General features: G+C 37.4%; 1 protein-coding gene across 1 annotated transcript; it reads left to right on the top strand.

Annotated features, from left to right (window-relative positions):
* On the top strand, positions 1 to 24,073 carry LOC125057818 (protein singed). The gene is made up of 11 exons (XM_047661729.1): positions 1 to 237; positions 10,173 to 10,397; positions 13,064 to 13,172; positions 15,772 to 15,919; positions 19,864 to 20,049; positions 20,301 to 20,529; positions 22,194 to 22,350; positions 22,482 to 22,643; positions 22,726 to 22,853; positions 22,937 to 23,001; positions 23,082 to 24,073. Exons 2-11 carry the CDS (start codon positions 10,178 to 10,180, stop codon positions 23,220 to 23,222), a joined length of 1,545 nt encoding a protein of 514 aa, XP_047517685.1. The 5' UTR covers positions 1 to 237; positions 10,173 to 10,177; the 3' UTR covers positions 23,223 to 24,073.
* Positions 24,074 to 24,454: the final 381 nt, after the last annotated feature.

The raw sequence follows: 24,454 nt of genomic DNA, 5'->3' as shown, positions 1-24,454 counted from the left end.
AGTTCAACTCGTTCAGTCCGCCGCGAGCAGTTGTAGGGGATACATTGTTGCTTGATACGCGCTATCGCAACGACAGTTTTTTAAATACTATTTTAATAATTGAATAATAATAATTGTATCTATAAAACGTGCTACTGTAAATTTAGATAAGTGCTTTGTAAATTAATTATAAGTGTAATAAGTGGTCTTCGCGTTGCCCGCGACTCTTCCTTGGTAAAATCGCTGAAGTGTAAAGAGGTGAGTTTTTATGTATGAATTTAGCGAGACTGCGTGTTTCTCGGGACTGTCGGCTAGCACGGCCGGTACACGTCAACCGGCAGGGGAGCCATCAGCCAGGATCGATTGACCCGGGCGCGGCGTGCGCTGCACTCACCACCCTCATTTTCCTTCTCATTCGTCACTTCAAATGTTTAAATTCAATAACTTTTGTGGTTAAAAGTAAACAACAGTGAATTTCCTTATAAAACTATAAGTAGGTTCATGAAGTTGTACTCGTTCTATTACTAGACACGTACAGATTTGCATTCCTGGCTGGTGTTGCATTTGCAGGGTGAACGTACCCGCTTAGCCTCAAGGACAACAAAATACACTCCAGACCTGCAATCTGACCCAAGGGACTTTATTTATATAAACAAAAGATTAACCGACGACCGAATTAACAACTGCAAATAGCTGGGCTGTCGGAATTCTTTATTAATAATAAGGCATAATAACTTCTATATACCTTCCTAGCTACCGATATGAAAAAAAATACGGATTTCAATTCGTTATTTTGTATGCTTCCACGTTCTAGCCATTGGGAAGATATAATCTTGAATGAGTTTTGGTAACTTCACCTGTTAAAACTTTAACCCGGCTAAAGCACAATAGTTTGTATGAATCTTTTTAAGAAATAGGATTTTTAGTTTAAAAACTTTGATTTACGTGAATCGGTTGCTGGGGGTATGTTTTTATTATTATCGGACTGCTAGCTGACCCGGCAAACGTTGTTTTGCCATGTACATTGTACATATATATTATTTCTAGGAAACAATTTTTTTAGTTCAATAAAAATAAATAAAAAATAGGGGTTGATCGTAGAGGGGTGAAAATTAGTTGTATGTTATATCATAAAAAAATAAAAACAAAAAAATTTGCCAGAATTTAAAAATAATTTTTTTGGGGTGGGTTTGAAATATAGGTAGTAGCCGATTCTCAAACTTACTGAATTTGCATAAAAAATTTCATAAGAATCGGTCGAGTCGTTTCGGAGACGTATTTATAGAGATATTATGTATAGAGATGTGTCGCAAGATGTTGTCATGGGTTTGATGTACCGGTAGGTATCGCAAGCTAAAGAAGCTTTCAATATAAAAGTATTTGAAAAATTATTTGTTTTCAAATACCAGTTAAAACTGAAAAGGAAAAATATTGCGTAAACCCTTTTTGATTAAGTAGACGTTAAGAAGGAAAGTATACATTAATTCACCACTAAATACACACGGGTACAAATCGTCATGAATAGGTATATTAGATCTCAAACAACGAGGCTTGACATGTATGTATTATTGTAAATGGATAATATTTAAATTTGATGAACTATATAGGTCAGTCCATTTGTCTACAAATTTCTCTGAGACTCAATCTTATGTTTGTCTAATTTTATTTAGATCAGTTAAAATAAAGTTGTAAGGAACAATTCATACACTCAGTAGTTTTTGAAATATGGCTTTCTTCGCATTTCTGGATGGGATACATTTAATATATAGATCGATCTCCTGGTGAATACCTACTGTTGAATATATCTGTCGTAGTCGATTTAAGTTTTCTAAATTAATTTTATTCGTATTTGATACATACACAAGACAGGAGGGTACAAGACTAGACTTCTAGACAGATATACCGATTCAATATTTGTCATATTCTTAAGGAATATTTACTAGTGTTTCATTCCATATCAGCACCGATAGAGAAATTTTCCTTTTAACTTTCGCCATAGAGCAGGAGGTAACTTACCTACTAATCAGGCCATAAACAAAAAAATCTACTTTTAAAATAAAAAAGTGCCTGTGACATGACAGCAATTGCCTCACTATACTGCGATCGCTGATGTGCGTGAAAAGCGCCACTTCAGAACGGTCTTCCTATATATTTTTTAAATACCTTTGAGCTATAATGGCCTGTTACAATTAATGACTGCATGGAAGATATATGAAATAATTATCGAAGTGAAAGGCGTTGCTTTCAAAAAGTGCCACAGAATATCACAATTAAAGTGCGCCGTGATGCGTTGCTTTACACTTGATAATACATATTTTAATTGCAATGCATGTCTCTTGAGTGAACACTCATTTCGTTACTAAAGGGTTTTTAAAACCTTATAGAATGTTAGCAAAGGTTTCTTCTTTTAAAATGGAATGTTCTGCAATGAGAGGTGAAAGTGATATGTTGTATGGGAGTCTATAGAAAGAGTTATTGAGTGTGTAAACTTCTCAATTAGATGTATCAGCAGATAGCATATCGGATATCACGCGTATCGATATGCTTATTAACATTTCGAGTGCTCGAATACAGACAGTTTTACTTATTTTTTCACTTATCATATGTTGTAATATCTCTTTACAAATCATCATACATACAAAAGCCACTTCCTGCGAATTCGTTTTTGTGAAATAATATAACAAAATCATCTAAATATAATTTATTCATATAGTTAAAACAATGTAACGTTATAAGCGCAAATAAATAAAAGCGGACGAAAATAACTGAATAAGCAATCAGCCACTGTGCAACAATGATCCACTATTATCCTTCAATCCATCGGACGGAATTTTTGATGTATAATTTAATATGTAAGGGGCAAGGTTTTCATTTGTTAAATTTTAATACAGCATCCCTCATTAGCTGTTCTATTACAACATAACATAATATAAGGTGGAAGGGAATATTATAGTGGCGGACTAGGTTGCTTTGTATCTTCAACCTCTTTGCAGTTTATGAAAATAAATATAGTTTAAGCTTATCGTGAAACCTAACAACCTCTAGTAAAAGCTATATCAAATAATAAAATTTTATATAATTAATAGAAAATAATATCTACCGTACTAACGGTTCTTACCGGCCATATGGTTTTGCTAGAATTTTCTCGAATAAAATTTAGAAAGTATTCGGATTATAGAGCAATTTATCAAAACATTTTTTGAAGTTAATGAGCACATTAGCAATTCATATCGGTTAAGGTACGTTAATTCGCGAATAACATTTTAAGATATATATATTTTTTATCGTAGATATATAGAATTATTTCACGGTAGACAATGTGCCAATTGTTGGTGAGTATTGACACAAGTGTCTTTTTCACACGAACATATATAATAATTCGATTTTGAAGTAGGCAATAATGGCACCGACAGAAATAGAGCAATGGTTTTCCAAATACAGATAAAAGAAATAAATAAATCACGGGTACTTCCGCTTGGAGGTAGACCGAATACAGCGTGACCTTAACATTGATATTCCCTTATTGGGTGATGATTCACGCAAGAGATAACTGCCGAGTATGGTGAGACCTTCGCCAATCGCCTTTTAGAGGAACAGTCTTCGGAGTGATGCATTCCTACATTCCTACATTTCCTACACAAGAACACATAAATTAGGTAAAAGGTATCTGTTATGGAATACGCTCCCCATACTTCATATGATTGGCGACCTGTCATACGTCTTTTAAAAGTCTTCTACATAAACACTTCTTAACCATATCCTATCATGCTCAATCGTGACTTTGTAATTCATAGACATAACATTTATTACTAACAAAACACACAAAATAACCATACTAAAAAATATAAAAAAGAATGAAAGAATACATTTTTTTTTCTTTTAAAGAACAAGGTACGTTTTAAATGTGTAATGCGTGTGTGCTGTGGTTGTAATTGACCCTGGCTCAGAATTATGCTGAGGAGCAGACTGTTCCACAGCGCTGGTTATTCTGCCAGAGACCACAGCAGCTAGTTTGCGCCTCAGTCGCAAAAAAAATGTAATAATAATAATACTTTGTAGAAAAAAATAATATTAGTAAAAGTTAGCAGTGTACGTAATGAAGACTTGTGTAAAAGTATATAGTAAATAAAATAAAATTAAAAATAAGATTTATTGTTAAGAAATTGATAAATAAATATTTTTGGGCGGATTCAAAACTAGATTTCGTGGGATTTGTGAGATTAGGGTTTTAGTTTATTTTATTATTATTTTTTACATTAAGTTTGGTAATTGTATAACTGTTCAGTCTTACTTTTAATTTTATTTTTATTGATTTGGTTGTGTAGTTCTTGCACTTTACCCTTAATATTTCTTTTTTAGTTTTTTCCTTACTAGAATAGCCGGAAGAGATAGCTTATCCGAGTTTAAATAAATAAAATAAAATATTTGGATTTTAAATTTAGTTTTAGAGACAAACATTGCTATTCTGTGATATTACTACCGCGTGTACTCTGCGTTGTTTATAACACTAGATTTAGTTTAAATTAGAACGGTCAGATCGCTTGCGGTTTTCCTTCTACAAATACCGCTTTTAGTCTGCCTCATTTCGACGAACTAATACTTTAGGCACACATTTAGCGGTCTACGTGCATATAAATGTTTTAAATGTGCTCTTTTGGTCGGGAATATCGTCTTAATGTGTTTAAAGCGTCTGTCGCCATGTCCTCCACAGTCTGTTGTATGAATGCACTTCATTTACGATGCGGCGCACATCGCCTTGTGCCTTTTGAAGGGAAATTATAGGGTTGTGCACGTTTCATTGGGAACTATTAGCCTATGTAATTTATCTGCGTAATACAGGCCTTTTGGGTAAATGCCGTCTTCAAGTGGCTATTAATTTGAATAAAAAAAGTGAAATACAAAACTAAATTGTAATATAAACTAAATCAATAAATAAATACTGATTACTACTTCTAGTTACAATAATGATGTTTATAATTTCAGTAAACTTATTTTTTTTTGTAATTTCTCGTTACTTATAAGGAAGTAAAATTACTTATAATAATATGTTTAATAGAAAGCTGTTATTCCATATTTACGATTATTTTAGTTAATACAAAAATAAAAACTGAGGCAGCCCTAGGCTCAAGTCCCTGGTAATGTCATTTTAAATGCCGTGCTGTGCGTTGACTGTCATTTGATATGATTTACTTGTAGCTCGTAGACAATGCCTCATTGACTTTAACGTAATGTATGGTACGACAATATATACAAGTACCGACTGAGATTATCTCAGAAAGGGCAAATTGTTACTACGATATGTGGAAAACTAAAAGCTATACGACTTTCCCATTTTACAACTTTTACGATGTTGAAATATAATCAGATATATAGAAATGCAGTTGCCGACACGTACTAAGGAGGAGCAGGGCCGTGAGCCCTATAAGGGAATCGTAACAAAGTAAAAATAGAAATAAATCAATGAGTCAGCGATGGTGGTGTCGCGATGCAGCTGCGATTCGATTAAAAATAAAAAAGTCAACGCACTCGGCGCGCATCGCCGTGACCTTGACACTGACGCCTGCGCGCTTCCATTTTCGTATAATAGGGTTTCACCAAAACTTGATTTCAATGTTGTTGTCTCGATAATAATGTTGATTTGTATCATGTGTATTACGTACCAAATAGGTACTTGATAATTCTTGACAAGAATAATGTTTGTTTTATCGATCGAATCGATAATTCAGTCTCATAAGATATATTCATATTCGCAGAAACTTGTGACTTAAACTTGTGACAGTAAACTTGTCGTGTAAGTATAGCTTTATAAATAATTAAAAGCCTTATCCATTAAGCTAACATATTTTCTTTATAAGTCGTTTCCACGATATTCTTATACATTAGGATTTGTTAATTACCTGTAAAGCGTAAACAATTTTTGTGAAAGCCATGTCTATTTGTTGGCCTAGTGGTTTCAGCGTGCGACTCTCATACCTGACGTCGTAGGTTCGATCCCTGGCTCAGCACCAATGGACTTTCTTTCTATCTGCGCATAAACCATTCGCTCGAACGGTGATAGAAAATATCGTGAGGAAACCGGCTTGCCATAGACCCAAAAAGTGGACAGCACTGGAGGCTGACAATCTACTTGCCTATTAGATTGACAAATTATCATGAAACAGATTCAGAAATCTGAAGAACAGACCTAAAAAGGTTGTAACGTCACTGATTCATTTATTTTTCATGTCTGTTTATTATGGTATTGTATTGCTTTCATGGATACCACAATGTCGTGTACTAAATAGACAATGTGGGCCTATTTATACTCGTCCCATCAAATAGCAATGCGGCGAAACGTCTGGATGCCGGCAAAACAAACATTATGTTTTAAATATAGCAGCGCACGCCGAGATAAATGCACTTTTTATATTCAAAGCTACGTTTCATTGTTTTATTTATATAGCTTTTAATAGGCCCGCTCAGTTATAACATAGCAATGTTTAATTATGGAAGTAGGCTTTCGGATGAAGACGGAGTAACGTTTACGTGCGAGATTTCGTTTCGCGTACCAATTAGTGTTTACGAGGATAAGCATAAACTTTCCCTGACTCCGTATCTCATATTAAGAGACACAAATCTGATGCGAGAAGACGAGTTAATTAAATTTCGGAATAATATAGCCGTAATTACGCTTATCCGAGGTAATTAGCGCCTTTTCCGCGACGCGGTGGTGTGCATCCATCCGACTGCGTCACGGCCCGCTTCCGCTGCCATTTGGTGCTTTTTGCTTAAATTCAGGTGCCATCTGCATGCTGATGGATGGCACATACGCTAGAAAGTGTCGTGCTCCATTTTATTACTATTTTAGTTTGGCGTTTTCTATAAACGCTTCTTTCATGGGTGAGTTTTAGTGATGACTTTTGGTTTATCACAATAATATTCAAATGTGTTCAACAAACAAAAAATAATTTTATTATTAACTAGAAATAATATATTAAAAATAATAACAAAAAAATTGATTTATTCCTTTAACTTTGTCCTCTTCGGTTTAAGTCAGGGCCATAACCTAACACCGAAGTAACCTTTAATAGAAATATGAATTGATAAGGTATCAGAGCAATGTCTGAGGCTGCGGTCGGCGACCCCGTGTAACGGCGCAGGCGCATGTTTCGCGTGAGGGCGATACTGCGCACGCGATATCTAGCCCACTCTATCCCATATGACGCTGACATGATTTATATTTTCAACATTAATCATATAACATACTTAACGTAAACAGCGCAGTAGAAAAGAGTCATATTTTTAACTATTTGATACGACATCTGCAGGCAAATTCATCTCATATAAGCCTGTCTAAACGACACTAGAGTCATGTCAAGTCAGACTTGATGCAATCAACGCGTTATTCCTTCTTTGGTTTGAGTAAAAACAAAAAGCTCGCGCTTGGCTGTTTGTGTTTGGAATCTCGCTGTGAGCATTATTTAAAAGCAGATCCAATTCGCTAATACGAATCCCGTTCGGTACACTCGACCGGTTTAACGACATTAGCTTCCTACAAATTTCCTACATTCGTCACGTATATGCGTTTGCATTGATATCTCTGTTAGATTTAGCCTTGTTAACATTTAAATACTCTTTAAAAGACGCTTTTGGACATAACATTCTCAAAACAAGAAATTTATTCCGAGTCAAAGAACTCAGCCACGATCTCTAACGCATTCGATAAATTTATAAATAACTTATCGTTGCGATTCTGATTCAGTCGGTTATATTTAACATTAACTTGAACAAAACATTGTCAAGTTTTAAACGAACCGTCGTGTTTGTAAATAATATTGAAAAATTGAGAATTTTTGAATTTCATGCAAAAAGAACCTATTTTAGTTTTATTGTATTAACACATTTACTAGATATAATTGATATATGCGTATTGACGTGAAATTTAGCAGGGCTTGCGATTCGGTGCGGTGGGGGGGTCGCGGTCAACGCTCTGACCCCCCACTTTGCCCCCAGGCGTCTGTCAAAATCTGTGCATCTGCTGAATCACTGAGCCATGTGCGTTTTGTTTGAACCGATTTACAAAATACACCTGCCGCTCCTTACAAATGCTAAGCGAACTTTAATATAAACTGAGTCCGAGATAATGTAGGAAATCACTTCTTAGCTATTATAAACAATGTCGACACAAAGAAGTTTAGAATAGAAAAGAGAGGTAGGTAGCATTTAACTGTTTCACACAGAAACCAATAAATTTGTCCCAGTTCTGCGACACCGTTACTCCGTCTTCTTATAACAATGGCTAAGCGCACCTCCTTTTTAACCATTTATCCAAGAATATTCGTAGATTCGTGCGTAATCCTCAATAAATTTATTTAAAACACATTATTACTACACAAAGCGAGACTGTCACGCTCGACGGAACGGGTCAAAGACATATTTACTAGTGTTAATTTTCAAGCACTGTACATGTTTATAGAACCCTGTTTTTAGAGATTGTTTAAAAGCGCTTTGCTCAGCGTTACAGGAAGGTAGCATCAGTGCTCTGATATATTTATCATGATGGGTTAGGTGTGTCTAGGCCGCAGACGAAATAAAGCCGCAATTGACCTTCCGAATAACAATGGTGAAACCCCACCTGGGCTCGTTTGATAGATCATCTCTTGTTCTATTATAAACACGTAAATAGGCAAAGCCGAGGGTAAATTTGGTTTGATAAAATACCTTATTCGGTAAAACTCGGGAGTTTACGGTTAGACTTGGGTAAAACATTAGATACTAAAATTGTATTTAAATCCTGCGGGTAATAATCATAGATTCAGTCCTGCCTAATCAAAATAAAAATGTTCACCCCGATTAAGTAGACATAAATACAAATTGTAGTGTAGAAATAAATGTTCTTAAGTGCAGATACTAATAAAAGAAAAGACATGACAACGTGAATGGCACATCGGCGGATATTGCGTGCGTTTAACTCTTTCTCTGTGTTATATTTCATAACAAGACGACTCCAATATAAAATTAATACATGTTTTGTCTGACCAACTTGCCCATGATATCGACTACTAAAAGATTCATTTTTACGCTACCATAAGAAGTGGAACACACAGATTTGATTTTAGGTTTAAAAGTTTAGTTGTTGTTTAGTTTGATACATCAACATATTGAAAGAGAGAGAAAGAAGTCTTGATTTATATTTTCTTGAGAGAATGATTCTTCTTCCAACTATTAAGCGCAATGGACCACCACAAAATCGATTGATTGCAGTATCTGTAGCGTTGTTGAGATAAACGTTATTTGAAAGTAGCCGTAACTGAGGAAAGAGCCGTTACAAGTCGGGATGACGAATCGTTTTCTGTTCACCTTTAGTACTTTCTAGGTTACCTAAATAAGCGTTTGAAACTATTGGTACTAGACATTATACAGTTATGTTTGTCGCAACAAATAGCACCTTAAACGGGTGTTAAATCTCTAAAAACTCAGTTGTATAAAGTTTATAAATCTAGATTACCTACGCCTTGAACTGAAGCACGTCGTCTTTAACCAGAATCTCCGGTTTGAATCTAGCGATTATCTAAGCGCCTATTAACTCTAACTGGCGAACTGCTTCCGCATACGGTCTTATACGAAAGTGGTATATTTACGTTTAGTGGCGTTAGTTGGAACCGTTACGAGTTAGTAATAACACCAATTAGTAGTTAACATTCCTCGTAATGTCAGTTATATGGTAATTCAGAAGATTGCAGTTCACTCGAGCATCCGTCGATACATTTAACTGTATCAGTCGTCTCGTATTGATCAATCTGTTTATAATAAGAGTATTATTTCATTGCAAAGCGAAATCGCATCTTAAATCACATGAGTCCTTGTAAGTTTACCGGAATGCAGTACAAAGACCAAATGAACCGTAAAATGTCAGGCCTTTGTCTAGGCCCCGTCGACCGAGTCTAATTACACATTTGCATATGTTATAATTTAGCCGTTTGGCAAAAGTTTACTCGTTACTTCGCTTCATAGAGTTATTATGGGACGAATATTCGTGCTCCTTTGAATTATCTGCGTTGCGGAGAAACAACGGCACGGGGCAGAAACATTTGCGTCTATTTCATTATATTCTTTAATATTTTACGTGTACGTTAACCACTAAGCCACGGTGACTTAACTATCCAAATATACGACAGGTGTATGCCCAGTATTAATAGCTAACGCTTTTGCAGACAAAATGAACGGCTTAAACGGTCACACAAACGGCGAGATGAACGGCGCCGGCGACATCATCACACAGAACCAACAGCGTGGCTGGTGGACTATCGGCCTGATCAACTCGCGATACCGGTACCTCACCGCGGAGACCTTTGGCTTCAAGATCAACGCCAACGGCACCAGCTTGAAGAAGAAGCAGATTTGGACCTTGGAGCCCGCCTCGGGGAGCGCTAACGACAGTGAGTTCATTTGTTTATTTATAAGTGATATGTCTTGTTTGTAATTGAAATGTCTACAAGCAAAAAGTTTTAAATATAGTTATTGTTAATTACTCGCAGTAGCGACACTAATTGGGGCAAAAACTCAGCCCACCCTTTATTGGGGCTGTAATTGGATTATTTCGCTTGTTCCGCACTTTATTTACGAGTGACATCGTTCGAATATCTGAAATATTTTACAATTTTATTACAGTTTTGCGTTAAATCGCATTGTAGCATTATTGTTGTAGTATTGTAGAGTTATCCCCCAGGCATTAGACCCGGACCGCGTCATAGGTAATCGCGTTGAAGGAGTATTCTCGTAAAACCGTTTTTTTTAAGAATTCTAATACTAAGAACACAAATTGAATAAATATTTTTTATAACAAAAAGCTACGCAAAACTAATTTGACAAATCATTATAAATTTCACACTACAAAAATGTAAATTGAGAAATCTCCGCGTAGGTATATGGGAAGCGGAAATCGCGTTATACGAAAACGTGTTATAGGAGTACCGCGTTATACGGGGATTTACTGTACTGTATAAGGGAACAAATAAAACGATTAACTCATTTGAGAAAAGTGACGAACATTAGGTGCTAAATCCAAAAAGCTAATTAAATTGTTAAATTAAAGAAAACAGTCGAATTGCATCCAAAAACAAAACACGACATCGTAATTAAAACACCTTCAATTCAAAGGAAAGCCGAACAGAACATTTACGCGCATATGTAAAGTACCCTCGCGTAAAGCTGCGGTGCTAGAGGGAAGCACCCCACGGCCAAGGTCTAGCCAGACCCTCACCTGATCGATACGGACCTCCCTCCGACCCCCGCCTACCACCGCCCGGGTCCCTGACAACCGATCGACTCTTGTTTATTTGTTGAATTTAAGCTTTCTCTTTGACTTTTGCTCATTGGATGAACTACGTTTCAATTGAAAGCTCTCAGGGTGAAAAGGTTTTGTGTTGCTGTTTCGGAAATCGAACTTAGCACCTCCGGGTTTAATGCATTCAATGAACTTTTAACTCTTAGCCACGGCAAGACAAATTTGGTAAAACTAAAATTAATAGTTAAACACGTAAAAGTCAAAAACCATTTATTCATGTAACACAATGTACAGTTATGAACGTCAAAAAAAGAAATATACATTAAACGCTTCTAATTTTACATGTACTGCCAGTTCTCAAATCGTAAAATATAGAGAAACAAAGAGCTAGTACCATTTAGTTCTGGACACAGGTTAACAGAGATGAGGTAAAAGGTTTCAAGAATAAATGGTAAAGCAATTCAACCCATGAAATGTCCGATTGGTGAATGGAAATCCAGTGGGTTCCCACGCGAAAGTAATGTTTATACAATCATGAGAAGCATGTTTACCTACAATGACATACAATGTTCGCGTTTTCACTGAGATTTTTATATCACAAACAGTCTCATAGTGTGAGGCAATAGGACTAGGTTGGGAATTTGCGTATATTATTAACAATATATGGTAAACTTTGATAGCTTCAGAGTAACCAATGTCCGAAATGATATATGTCCGATAGTCACTCGAAAGCAACAGCCGTTTAAATCAATTATTTATGATAACAAAATCTAAAAGACGTACTAAAAACGCTACTTATTCAAAGCTCGATCGTGGGCTGATCAATTTAAAGGCCGATTTACATTATCTTAGTGTTTAGGAGAGTGCTTTAGTACAACTTGAAAGGCAAGTTCTTTAGCGTAGCGTTTACTAAAGCAAGTAGCGTTTACATGTTTCAACTAAAGTACTATCCTAAAGCACTCTCCTAAACACTAAGATAATGTAAATCGGCCTTTAGTGCTTAGGAGAGTGCTTTAGGATAGTACTTTAGTTGAAAGATGTAAACGCTACTTGCTTTAGTACGGTTCGACTTGACTTTCAAGTTGAATCAAAATAGAATCGCTTTTTATTTTTGTTTCAAGTGATACCCCTCCCGCGCCCGCGCACCCCCCGAGATCTTCCCTCGTTGTGTGTAAACACGTAATTTAGTAAAATCTTTAGGAAAGTGCCGTGAAACGCGTGCTTTTTTTTTTTTTTTTCAAAGATGGCTAAATGGTCGGAAGATACAACTATCAAATTTGTGTCTGAATATGATGTTATATGTACATATGTGTTGTTCACGAATGTTTGTGGAACGTTAAAAACAATTTATACAAAAACAAACAGGCTAGGCATTCGGCATACACTGCCTTAAAAGTTTATTATTTATATTTAGTTTATTTATTTCGAATAAAATCTCGTCTTCTATTTGTTCCATAACTACAGTTAGTATTTTGCGTAGAATAGAGCGTAATTGCCGACGTGGTTGCGCGTTCATTGTGGCGCTGTAATGATACTCTACTGGAAGAAATGTAAACGTTCACTCGCAACGCACTAAGGTACTAAAGAACTTGCCTTTCAACTTGTACTAAAATACTCTCCTAAACACTAAGATAATGTAAATCGGCCCTAAGAAAGCGTTGATAAGCGCCTATCTGGTCCCTAATCCGCATTGTAAAGGAGTCTTTATGTTCACCGTCACTGTCATGTATTTTAGAATAGATAGATTGTAACATATTCTGTAGATAATGCGTTATATATATGATGTGGTGTATTTTAATAAATAAATAAATGGTGCAGGCATGATCTACCTTCGCTCCCACCTGGACAAGTACCTTGCCGTGGACTCATTCGGGAACGTCACCTGTGAAGCTGATGAGAAGGAGCCCGGCAGCAAGTTTCAAATCAGGTAACAGCTTATTATTTAATTACTTGCCAATTAGGAAAATGATGACTGTCGTCTTTTGTGAATCGTGATCTGTCTTTAAAGCTTTAAACTTTTCGTTTTCTCTGGAATCGAAACTAGGACGTTTGGCTATACTGCTGTGCAGATTGAGTCCGTGACCAAATGAAAAATATTTTTGATGTAACAGACACTTTCCATTCCCAATCTAGTAAAGTTGAGAAGTATTTGGTTATTGTGTTAGGTTCAAAAAAAATGTGGAATGATGTGAAATAAAACAGGCGTGCGTATTAGGCTTTTGTTCACTAAGAACTGCCTGATGAATCAAATTTTTGTAATACAATTGGACAGTATCAAAACCTCAGAATGATCAATGCCAAAGCCAAAATAAAGTATGTCCCGTTTTATCGCGCCTCGCCCATTAATCGTCTGTTGACTGCTGACGCCAGGATACAGAAAATAAATCTCACGCGACTGTTTCGCGAATACTAATCGCTGACGCACAGGATGTCACTTCAGGCTTTTGGCTTCAAATATATTCTTTCGATATTACAAGCAAAAGCTTATATGTATAACAATGTTTATGTTTGTTCTGTTAAGAGCCAAATATACTTACTAAACAAAATATATTATATAACTTTTTAAGATAAATGTTTTGTCACTCGCATCAGCAAAAAGTGTAAAACAATTGTCGACTGTCCTCAATCTTACCATAAACAATAACGAGTGGCGACACAAATGAGATGTGCAGTTTGCACTTTGCTGAGCTCGTTAGTCCAAAACTAGGTCGAATCCTGGATATTTCATTAGATATTGTGAGTTAAAACATCGTTGAACAATTATAATATGTCTGCTTGAAGTTAGTCTGACCCAGAAGAACCATTTATATTAAGTAGCTTCCGCTGGCAGCATCGTAGCATAGATTTCGTGTATTTTGGCAAGACTTTTTATATCAATTTGCGTAAAAGCGTAATAGATTATACACCTAAACTCGGCATAGGATTCAGTTTCTTTGACGCGACGCGACGCGACCACGGGTCATTATTTTCTAGATATTATAAGGAAACGTTTACAGAAATTTATTATCTCGCAATTGTTATGCTGCATATGTAAACAGAGCAACATAAATAAACGGTATCGATCTGATTGACGCACACTTCCTTCAGACATCTTAGGTGACTCATCTGCTGCATTAAATGTTGGCTGACTCAAGTTATTGTGTTTTGTTTAAAGGCTTCTTAACGTATAGAACCGGGTACCCAACTAAATAAACAATTAGTTATTTAATATACTATTAAATACCAACAATAAATTAAGAAAACTAAATACTAACACAGCTAAAGTAATGTTATTTAAGGTTGGCAATAAAAGGCTTTTGAATTTTGAATTTAAATTTTGAACGTATAGAAAACTTAAACATCCATTTTATTGAATATAGCCACAAAAGCCTTTACAGGCAGAATATTGAGTACACATCGAAACTGTCACCCTAAGCAGGCATTTGCCTCCAGTATTTGTGTTTATCTAAGGCTATACGTGAAGTAGACAATGGAGGTACGGTAAAGGCAGGCAATCTACCTCTGCCTCATCAGAAGAGGGCTCCACGAAACAATCCCTTTTGTGCACAGGTCATTGACTTACACATTACAAAGCTCGTGTCATAATCAAACTGAGAGGGGCTAAAATAGAATATTAATGAGTGCTAACGCCGTCTTGAGGGATGCTCTTCATAATAATAGCTTAGAACAACAGGGGTGCGGCTATTTGCTTAGGCATTTTGTATATCAGTGTATGCGACATGTGAGAGAAATGTAATAACTAATACCGCGAATTATTTAAATAAAATAGTGAATAATTTTAATTCAAAAATAATTTATTCATAAAAAATAAATATATATGAAATGCTTCTAATTTTACATTTACTGCCAGTTTTCAAATCAAGGGCGTAGAACGGAAGAGACGAACTGGCAATAACCAAACCGCCACTCTTTTTAATCGCAAAGTTTTATGTTTTACACAATGTTTGTATGGAGCTGCAACCATTACACCATAATTGTATCTATACATCAAGGGCAAAACTCAAATTATTGTATACGAGTAGATAATTAACGTTACAATAAATCAGCTGACTCCCCGGCTAATATGGATTTCGCATTGCTCGATTCGTTTTCAAGCAATGACAGGTGGTCCATGGCCTATAGCGTTTCCGGTTCAGTGGCCGCGCGGTTACATCCGATACGAATCAATTCAATCGGCTAATTAGCGCGGTCAGTGCTTCAGAACGATAAACATCTTTACGTCGCCTGTGGTGGTCTGTCTCTTCCCCTATTGAGATGACGTGTGTAGACATTATTAGGAATATGCCTTAAAAAGGAATGCGGTGTCACCACGCTATCAGAGACTATATACTTGACTCGGCTTTTATCTGTATACCTTCCTATATTTTTATTATTAAACTTAGTCGAAGCGCAATTATAAGTTAATTTTGTAGAAGTGTTACACGCAGATTGCAATCTAAAATAATAGTAATTTCCTGGAAATAAGAGTTTTATTTATTTACGTAAACCACGTTGGAATTTATTGAATATTTGTTTAATTGTTGCAGTGTCTCTGACGATGCTTCTGGTCGTTGGGCGCTGCGCAACGTGGAGAGAGGCTATTTCCTCGGCTCCAGTTCAGACAAGTTGACCTGCACTGCGAAGGTTCCAGGAGATGCAGAACTTTGGCACGTACATTTGGCTGCCAGACCACAGGTTAGTTGTCCAACTATTGGTTATTCCCAGTGCAAATACAATTTATAAATTGTCATTGTGTAAAGACGAATACGGAAAAGTTTAGACATCTTTATAAAGAGTTTATTCGCTATGAAAAATAGTTTCACTTTCATTTAGAGAGGTGTTAAATTATGATTTATGATATTCGGAATTATATAAATATCAAATATTATGTTTTGCTATAAATAAACGCGATACCGTTTTTAGAAACGGGAAAATACTTTCTAAATTAATTATTTTCACTTGCTCAACTGCATATAATATGCGATCAAACATTATTCATAAATATCCACACTCCGCTGGCTCTGCCTAAAGAGCCTTGGACTCCGAAACGAGAATCTGATAAGTCCTTTACAGAATTTAATCTTTGATGTCATTGATCTTGTCAATGTTATCAAGAGTCTAATTAATTAAAAGACAATGATGCAGCACAGTTATATGTTAATAAATAAAATAATAAAATAAAAAAATAAAATAAAATTTAAAGAAAGGAAGGACATAGTGAGCCTCTCTGTGGAACGCCTTATAGAAGTATCTTGTGTGGAGCTGGAGCAATTTATCATTGTTAGTTTGTATAGCCCTCCTTCAGCTCAATATGATAGTTTAGAAAAAATATTGGAGCAGGTTCTGTACAAATTGCAAAAATCCAAGAAAAAATTAATCTTTAGTGGAGACTTTAATGTAAATTTGCTTGACAACTGTAGTTCAAGTAAACGTTTGCTAAATCTGTTTAAATCATATAATTTAATTAATACTTTTATTGTACCAACTAGGGTAACAGCCACCACGGCAACATGTATTGACAATATCTATAGTAATATAGTTCCTCTCAACGCCTGTATTATCAACAAACTTACATCTGACCACTCTGGTCAATTGTTTGAATTTGAAATACTAAAATGTAAAGATCAAAAAAAGAAAATATGCACAATTCCTATAACAGAGGATCGGTTAGATAGATTTAGGAAAAATTTGATATTTAAAATGCCATTTTTGCGTAGTAACCAATGCCCTAATAATTTATATAGCACATTCTTTGATTCATTTATTGGTGAATTCAAAAATGTGTTCACTCCAAAGACTTTTTTGGTCTCGGAGAAACCTACCTTTTGTGACTGGGCAACTCCGGAGCTACACAAAAAAAGGCTAAAATTGTATGAGTTGTATGATGAAAAACAGTATAATGACAGTGAAGAATTTAAAACTTATGTTAGGATATTCTCAAAAAGTTTTAGGCAAGAGTGTAGAATCGCTAAGGCGAAACACTTAAGTCTTAGAATAAACAACAGCTCTGATAAGATAAAGGCTACTTGGAAAATTATAAACGAGGAGACTGGAAGAACCTCCAGAAAGGATACTGAATTCAAAGTGAACATAAACGGCAAAGTAATTAGTTCCGACCTCGAAGTAGCCTCTGCATTTGAAGAGTTTTTTACTAACATTCCTTTAAATACAACCAGCGTTTTAAATTCTTCACCATCAGCCGCCCTTTTATTATTGAAAAAGAATGTTCCTGTATGCAATCATAAGTTTGTATTTAGCCGCATTAGCTGCAATGACATTATAAAAACATTTAAACAGCTAAAAATAAAAAAAACTAAAGATCTTTGGGGTGTATCTGTTTTCATTTTACAATCAGTAATCAATACTATCAGTTCAGAGTTGGCTATAATATTTAATGAATGTATAGATTATGGAGTCTTTCCAGACCAGATGAAGATAAGTAAAATCACACCGTTATTCAAAACGGGCAGCACTTCGGACCCCACAAATTTTAGACCCATATCTGTGCTGCCGGCTTTGAGTAAAATCTTTGAAAAAATCATTCTTGAACAATTATTGACACATTTTAATAATAATAAAATTATGCATAGCCAGCAGTTTGGTTTTACAAGAGGTCGCTCCACAGCAGATGCTGGCATTCAATTAATTTCCGAGATTTTAAATGCTTGGGAAAATTCTCATGATGCCATTGGAGTTTTTTGCGACTTATCAAAGGCTTTTGACTGTGTCCATCACGAAATCCTAATCAAGAAACTTCAACACTATGGAATTGGCGAAAGGGCGCTAAATCTTGTGGAATCATACCTGAGCGATAGAATTCAAAAGGTAAATGTAAATGGAGCTATATCACAGGGATCCTCTGTTACTATGGGAGTACCGCAGGGCTCCATACTTGGTCCCTTCTTATTCCTTGTCTATATAAATGACCTGCCATTTCTTGTAAAGGAGCTTCACGAGATAGTACTGTTTGCTGATGACACTTCGCTTTTATTTAAAGTGAAACGACAAAATCCATCACTTGATAACGTAAACAGTGCCATCTCCAGTGTAGTTCACTGGTTTAATACAAATAATCTTAAGTTAAACGAAAAGAAGACAAAATGTGTTAAATTTGTAACTACAAATGTAAAAAGTAGTCATTCTCAAATAATAATTAAAGACGAGGAAATAGACTTTGTTGATAATGCGGTGTTCTTGGGAATTACTTTAGATAGTAAACTCCAGTGGGGCCGACACATAGAAGGTCTTTCGAATAGGCTAAGTTCCGCAGCGTTCGCAGTTAAAAAGATACGCGATCTTACGGATGAGAACACAGCAAAGCTTGTTTATTTCAGCTATTTTCATAGTATAATGTCATATGGTGTTATTTTGTGGGGTAATGCAGCTGACATTAAATCGATATTTGTAGTGCAAAAGCGGGCTATAAGAGCGATCTGTGGGTTGTCCCCACGGGAGTCGGTCCGAAGCAAATTTAAGGAATTACATATTTTGACTCTGGCAAGTCAATACATTTATGAGAATATTTTGTATGTGCGGAAAAATATAGATATCTTTAAAAAGAATAGTAGCTTCCATAATTATAGTACTCGTAATAAAGACAAAATTAGCGCACCAACCAGAAGGCTGCATAAAACGAGTAATTCTTTCCAAGGCAATTGTATACGTTTTTTCAACAAAATCCCTAGTGAGATACAAGCGTTGTCAATAAATAAATTTAAATCGTACATTAAAGTAAAACTGCTTACTAAGGCTTATTATAATATAAATGAATATTTAAACGATCCTAGTGCTTGGATATGAGTTGCTCCAGTATATATTATAGGTAACACGACTGAATCTCTCGGCTGCATTTCCAGACTCTGGGGCGATCGTCAACATCCACGACTGTTTTAATGTAAAGTGGGAACAAACCGTGATCCATGTGGTATCCAATTATTTCAGTATTATTATTATTTTCTTATGTAGCCAAGTCCACATTTCAAGGATCGTCATGCTCGCTTAAATGTCATTGCTTGTGGCGGCGTCCATGCGTCGGGTTGTCTCTCTCCCTAAAATATGGCGAGGGGGCCGATGGCTGGCCATGCGTCATACTCGTGAACGGGTGCTGCTTGTGGTGACTGGTCGTACGTGAATTCGTGTATGCGGTGATGTTAATTATTTCGACTATGTGTTTGCGTGTTGTTCCCACGAGAATGTAAGTGCGTGCTCCTATTTCACCATGTCTCCTGCTGATAGGGGACAAGTCTTTGTTTTTATTTATGTTCTTATTATTAATTACTTAAAATGTCATGTGGAACATGGTGTAATGGTTGCAGCTCCTTACAACCTTTGTGTAAAAAAAAAAAAAAAAAAAAAAAAACATGGCGATTAAAAAGAGTGGCGGAGAGTTTATTGCCAGTTCTTCTCTTCCGTTCTACGCCCTTGATTTGAGAACTGGCAGTAAATGTAAAATTAGAAGCATTAATATTTATATCTTTAATGACGAATCACAAGTGTACATTGTGTTACCTACGTGAATAAATGATTTTTGAATTTGAATTTAAATGTTTTTTGAAATCACATTTTATTCCTATACATTGGTTTGAATACTTCAATCCAATCTTAGAAGGTGCAGGAAGATCATGTAAATGTGTTTGCAGGTAAACCTGCGGTCGATCGGCCGTAAGCGATTCGCTCATTTGTCCGAAAGCCTGGACGAGATTCACGTCGACGCCAATGTTCCATGGGGTGAAGACACCCTCTTCACATTGGAATTCCGCGCTGATGAGGGTGGCAAGTACGCCTTGCACACCTGCAACAACAAGTACCTCAGCGCACCTGGAAAGGTACGTTATGCATACTAACTTTTGATTTTATAGACTAGGGGTCAAACGGCAGGAAGCTCAGCTGATACCGTGTAGTGGTACCGCCGCCTATGGACACTTAATGCGAGTGGGCTCGCGAGTTCGTTGCCGGCTTTTAAACTGTTACTTAATTGAAATTAGTTGAAATTTCCAACATTACGCCATCAAACATTGATAATAACGACACAAGTTTTCTTATTTCGTGGTTCAATTGTACGAGTGTATCGTTCCAGCTGCTGGACTCGTGCAGTGCGTCGTGCCTGTTCAGCGCGGAGTACCACGCGGGAGCCCTGGCGCTCCGGGACGCCGAGGGGGCTTACTTGGCGCCCATCGGGTCCAAGGCCGTGCTCAAGACGCGCTCTACTGCCGTCACCCGCGACGAGCTCTTCTCGCTCGAAGACAGCCTGCCGCAGGCCGCCTTCGTGGCTGCCCTCAACGACAAATATGTCTCAGTTAAACAGGGTCAGTGTTCACTACTAGTACTACTCATAGACACTTTGTAATAATACCTATGGTGTACGAAGAATAGGAATCCTTTTATGTCGGTTCAAAGCACATGAACCACTAAGGCTAGATATAAATGGAAGTCAAGAGATCAAAATGCAACCAAGGAGTATCTAAAGCGAACCCGAGTGTAATTTAATATAGTGATAATAAACAGAGGTAGACTATACAGTATAATGTAGGCCTGAGCGAGAGCCTCGAAATTACTATCTTGAAGTGCGATGTAATCATTAAAGTTGCGTCAAAAGCGTAACCTTTAATCGAAACAACGCATCTCAAATGTTGCATGCATTAGAGCAGTAAGTCTTCCGTCGATCGGAAGTGAGTCGTCAATGAGATGCAACATCACGCATGCGCCAGCGCACACATTGTTCTCGACGCATTGTTCTTTTGACTAACGCATACATTTTATAGCGCCGTATACGAGAAAGTTCACCTATTTTGAATATCTTGAAACCGGATTATTTTTAACTGCATTTGTTAATAATATATCAGTTACAGTTAACTCTCGGCCGGTGTCGCCCAGCAATAACTGTAATATAATGAGATGCATTCATATGCTTCGAGAAAACTGACACAACATTACTATTCGAATTTATAATTGATGACTTTTCTAAATTCACATTCACGGACATATTTCAATATCATCGCCATACCGTTATTTATTAATGCGTCACGAATAGCTTCAGGTTTATCTCACGTATTAGTAACATCATTATCGGAAAAATATTTACACGCTTTCTTATGAATTATTTCGTCCGAGAAAATCTAATCAGGCCATGCTAAATTTAATGAGTACAGACGTAATCTCACTTAGCGAAGAGTAAAAACTTGTAAAATATAACCATTTCTTAAGATAATTAATCAAAGTTAAATGCGGCAATCAGAGCGTCAGCCTGTCAGTGGGGCGATGGGATCAATCGGCGCGGGCGCAGGCATCCGTGCGGAGAAACCGTAGAAAGCCAGACACAATAGCGACGTTTTTGCGCGAATAACTGCGCGAACGCTGCCCGGTGGGAATCCTCTACAACAGATTTGTGTTTATCATTAGAAGCCCACTGTGTTGAGACCCACTTTTCTCACAGAAAATTACACTATGTACTCAAAATCTATTTTTAATCTTAAATGACAGAACAATAACGAAATATCTAAAGAATTTTGCAGCTCGACGAAAGATATGGGGTAATACCCCATATCTTTGTGTAAGTTGAATGTTTAGCTTTCAATAACATTTACGGTTATTCTATTGACATCTTAACTGAATGGTATAAGTGATCCTAAATTAACGATTCTAATTTTAAGTAGGATTTACCTATACCTCAATATATACGTACGAAGAAAAGTTAAATTGAAAAACAAATCGCATCTGATCTCACCAAACGAATACTTGCAGTGAGGTCATTTAAGCGCGCCACGCCCGAGTGAATCGCTGACAGAACGATTATCTCTTCTCACAGCCACTGAATCATTAATCGGCAATTACAGTAAAACAAGCGAAGCAATACGAAATGTCCATTCAAGTATGAGATGACTGGGAGAAATAGCTTCCTAATAGTTGCGAGTCTCAGTTGGCGATTGGTGTATTTTCGTTCGCGGCAGGTAATATATCGGTTACGTTCCAGGCGTCGACGTGACGGCTAACCAAGACGAGATTTCCTCGCACGAGACCTTCCAGCTGGAGTTCGATTGGGCGACGAAGCGCTGGTACATCCGAACTATGCAGGACCGCTACTGGACTCTCGAGACCGGAGGCGGAATACAGGCCAGCGGAGACAACAAGTACGGACTTAGTAGTTTAATTATTGTGCCTAAACATTGTACATGATTATTCATCAATTCAGGTGTACTATATATCAGGTGCAAACGATTACATTAGACGTCTGGGTGATAAATAGGTGAACGGTTCGCAGGTCTTCGAACGCGCTGTTCGAGCTGGAGTGGCAAGGAGGTGGCTCCGTGGCCTTCCGCGCCAACAACGGCAAGTACATCACGACCAAGAGATCGGGACATCTCTACGCCAACACGGATACCGTCGAAGACAACTGCAAATATTACTTCTACCTCATCAACAGGTGGGTTTCATTATACTTTATTTCTTTCTTTCAAATCAATCGAACGGTCCGGGGAACTTGACTCAATAAATGTGTGGAACAGGCCGATCCTGGTGCTGAAGTGCGAGCAAGGCTTCGTGGGTCCGAAGGGAGTGCGCATGGAGTGCAACAAAGCCAACTACGAGACCATTCAGGTGGTGCGGGGACCCAAGGGAGCGGTCTACTTCAAAGGTGATCTCATCGCTAGTTACGTGAACTCTGAGAGATGTTCTACCGTTAATGTTACTATATACTAATATATGTTCATTCGACAGGTTCTAACAACAAGTACTGGCACGCGGACAGCGAGGCCGTCACCTGCGATGCGGACGCGCCACAGGTGAGGGCCGCCGTCTTTTAAAACATAGCGGGTGTGTCCGATGTACGAACATTTCATTTAAATCTTTTTTCAATTTGCAGGGCTTCCACCTCGAGCTGCGCGAGCCGACCCGTTTGGCGATCCGGTCCGCGGAAGACGGGCGCTACCTGGCGGCCGTTAAGAACGGCAACTTCCGCCTCGCCTCCGCCGAGCTCTCCTCCGCCACGCAGTGGGAGTACTAAGCGCCCGCCTGACTCCCGGCCCCCGCCGGGGGATCGCGAGGGATCCTTTTGCGGGAGCGACGAAACCTTATATTCTTGGAAGTGTTTTTATTCTTTGTCGATACTCGAAAACTGCGTGTAAAATATTAATTAACGTTTTCAAACGTCAAAATACTCTTCCGATAGCTATTTAAATCTAAATTATTGAATATTACGTTAACGCGAGGCGCGAAACTTAATTTAATTTCGAAGTACGGGTGCGCGGCCGAACGAGCCGAACGGCCGATTTGCAAAACAATCCGCTGTGTCTGGGGAAGTTAAGAGTGAAACGGGAATGGCGGCGATGCGGGCGGCATCGTCGTTTCGCATTTCTCTAAGAAGTAAACTGAGCGCCTCTGCCCGGATGCATTTAGTATGATTAAGGTATATTTATCGCAGATTTGCGAATGTGATCGTATGGAAATATCGCTTGTCTAATTTTATTATTATAATTATAGAATATTTTATCGCTAGATCTGCCTTCGGGATCGCTTACGAATTATTTTTGTTACGGGACGCTTAATTTATATTTGTGAATTCGGGATCACACATCCGAGAGTGGGCCCTCGTCTATCGGACGGTCCGAGCTGCTCCGGCGCACGAAGTCTGTCGTGACGTGTGTAATTAGTTAAGTTAACGTAAGCGACGTCGTAGATTAAGACAACCGCTCCGAGAGGAGAGGTCCATTCCAAATTTTTTACACGTATTTTAGCCGATGCGAGACGTTATGGAATCTGAATATACGATGTGAATTACACTGATCCTACATTTAAAATATTTGTACGATAATGTCTTTTGTAAACTATTAAGTGAATAATAAATTATAATCATTTTGTGAAGTCTATTATTATTTGCACCTGAACCCATTCCTCCTCGTTGTGTTCGAAGGACTACAGGCAAAGCGTGTATAAGTAATGTATAATTTGTCCAAAATAATATTAATCCAGAGGCGCTACAACTCTAAACTTTTATATCATAGACAAAGTAGGTGATCTGTCTTGTCTGACGTGTCGTCGATTTACGGATTTGAAACATACCGTTTTCTTCACGTTGTTTACCTTCACCGTCCGAGTGTCGAATGAGCACTTAGAAAAGTTCACTGTTGCAATCTGGGGTCGAACCACACTGATGAAAAGCTGCACGCTGAAACCACTAGGCCATCACTGCTTTTATCCACAATATCTCCTGATATCCCCAAAATTATGTTACGTTTC

The sequence above is a fragment of the Pieris napi genome, chromosome 17 (genome assembly GCF_905475465.1).
Source record: "Pieris napi chromosome 17, ilPieNapi1.2, whole genome shotgun sequence".
NCBI lineage: Eukaryota > Metazoa > Arthropoda > Insecta > Lepidoptera > Pieridae > Pieris > Pieris napi.
Note: the sequence above shows the minus strand (reverse complement) of the source record. Positions and strands in the feature narration are given on the sequence as shown.

Coding starts and splice junctions, on each gene's coding strand:
- LOC125057818 (XM_047661729.1), top strand. CDS start 10,178: ATGAACGGCTTAAACGGTCACACAAACGGCGAGATGAACGGCGCCGGC. Junction 15,920..19,863: donor ATTTGGCTGCCAGACCACAG/GTTAGTTGTCCA, acceptor ATGTGTTTGCAG/GTAAACCTGCGGTCGATCGG. Junction 22,351..22,481: donor CAGGCCAGCGGAGACAACAA/GTACGGACTTAG, acceptor AACGGTTCGCAG/GTCTTCGAACGCGCTGTTCG.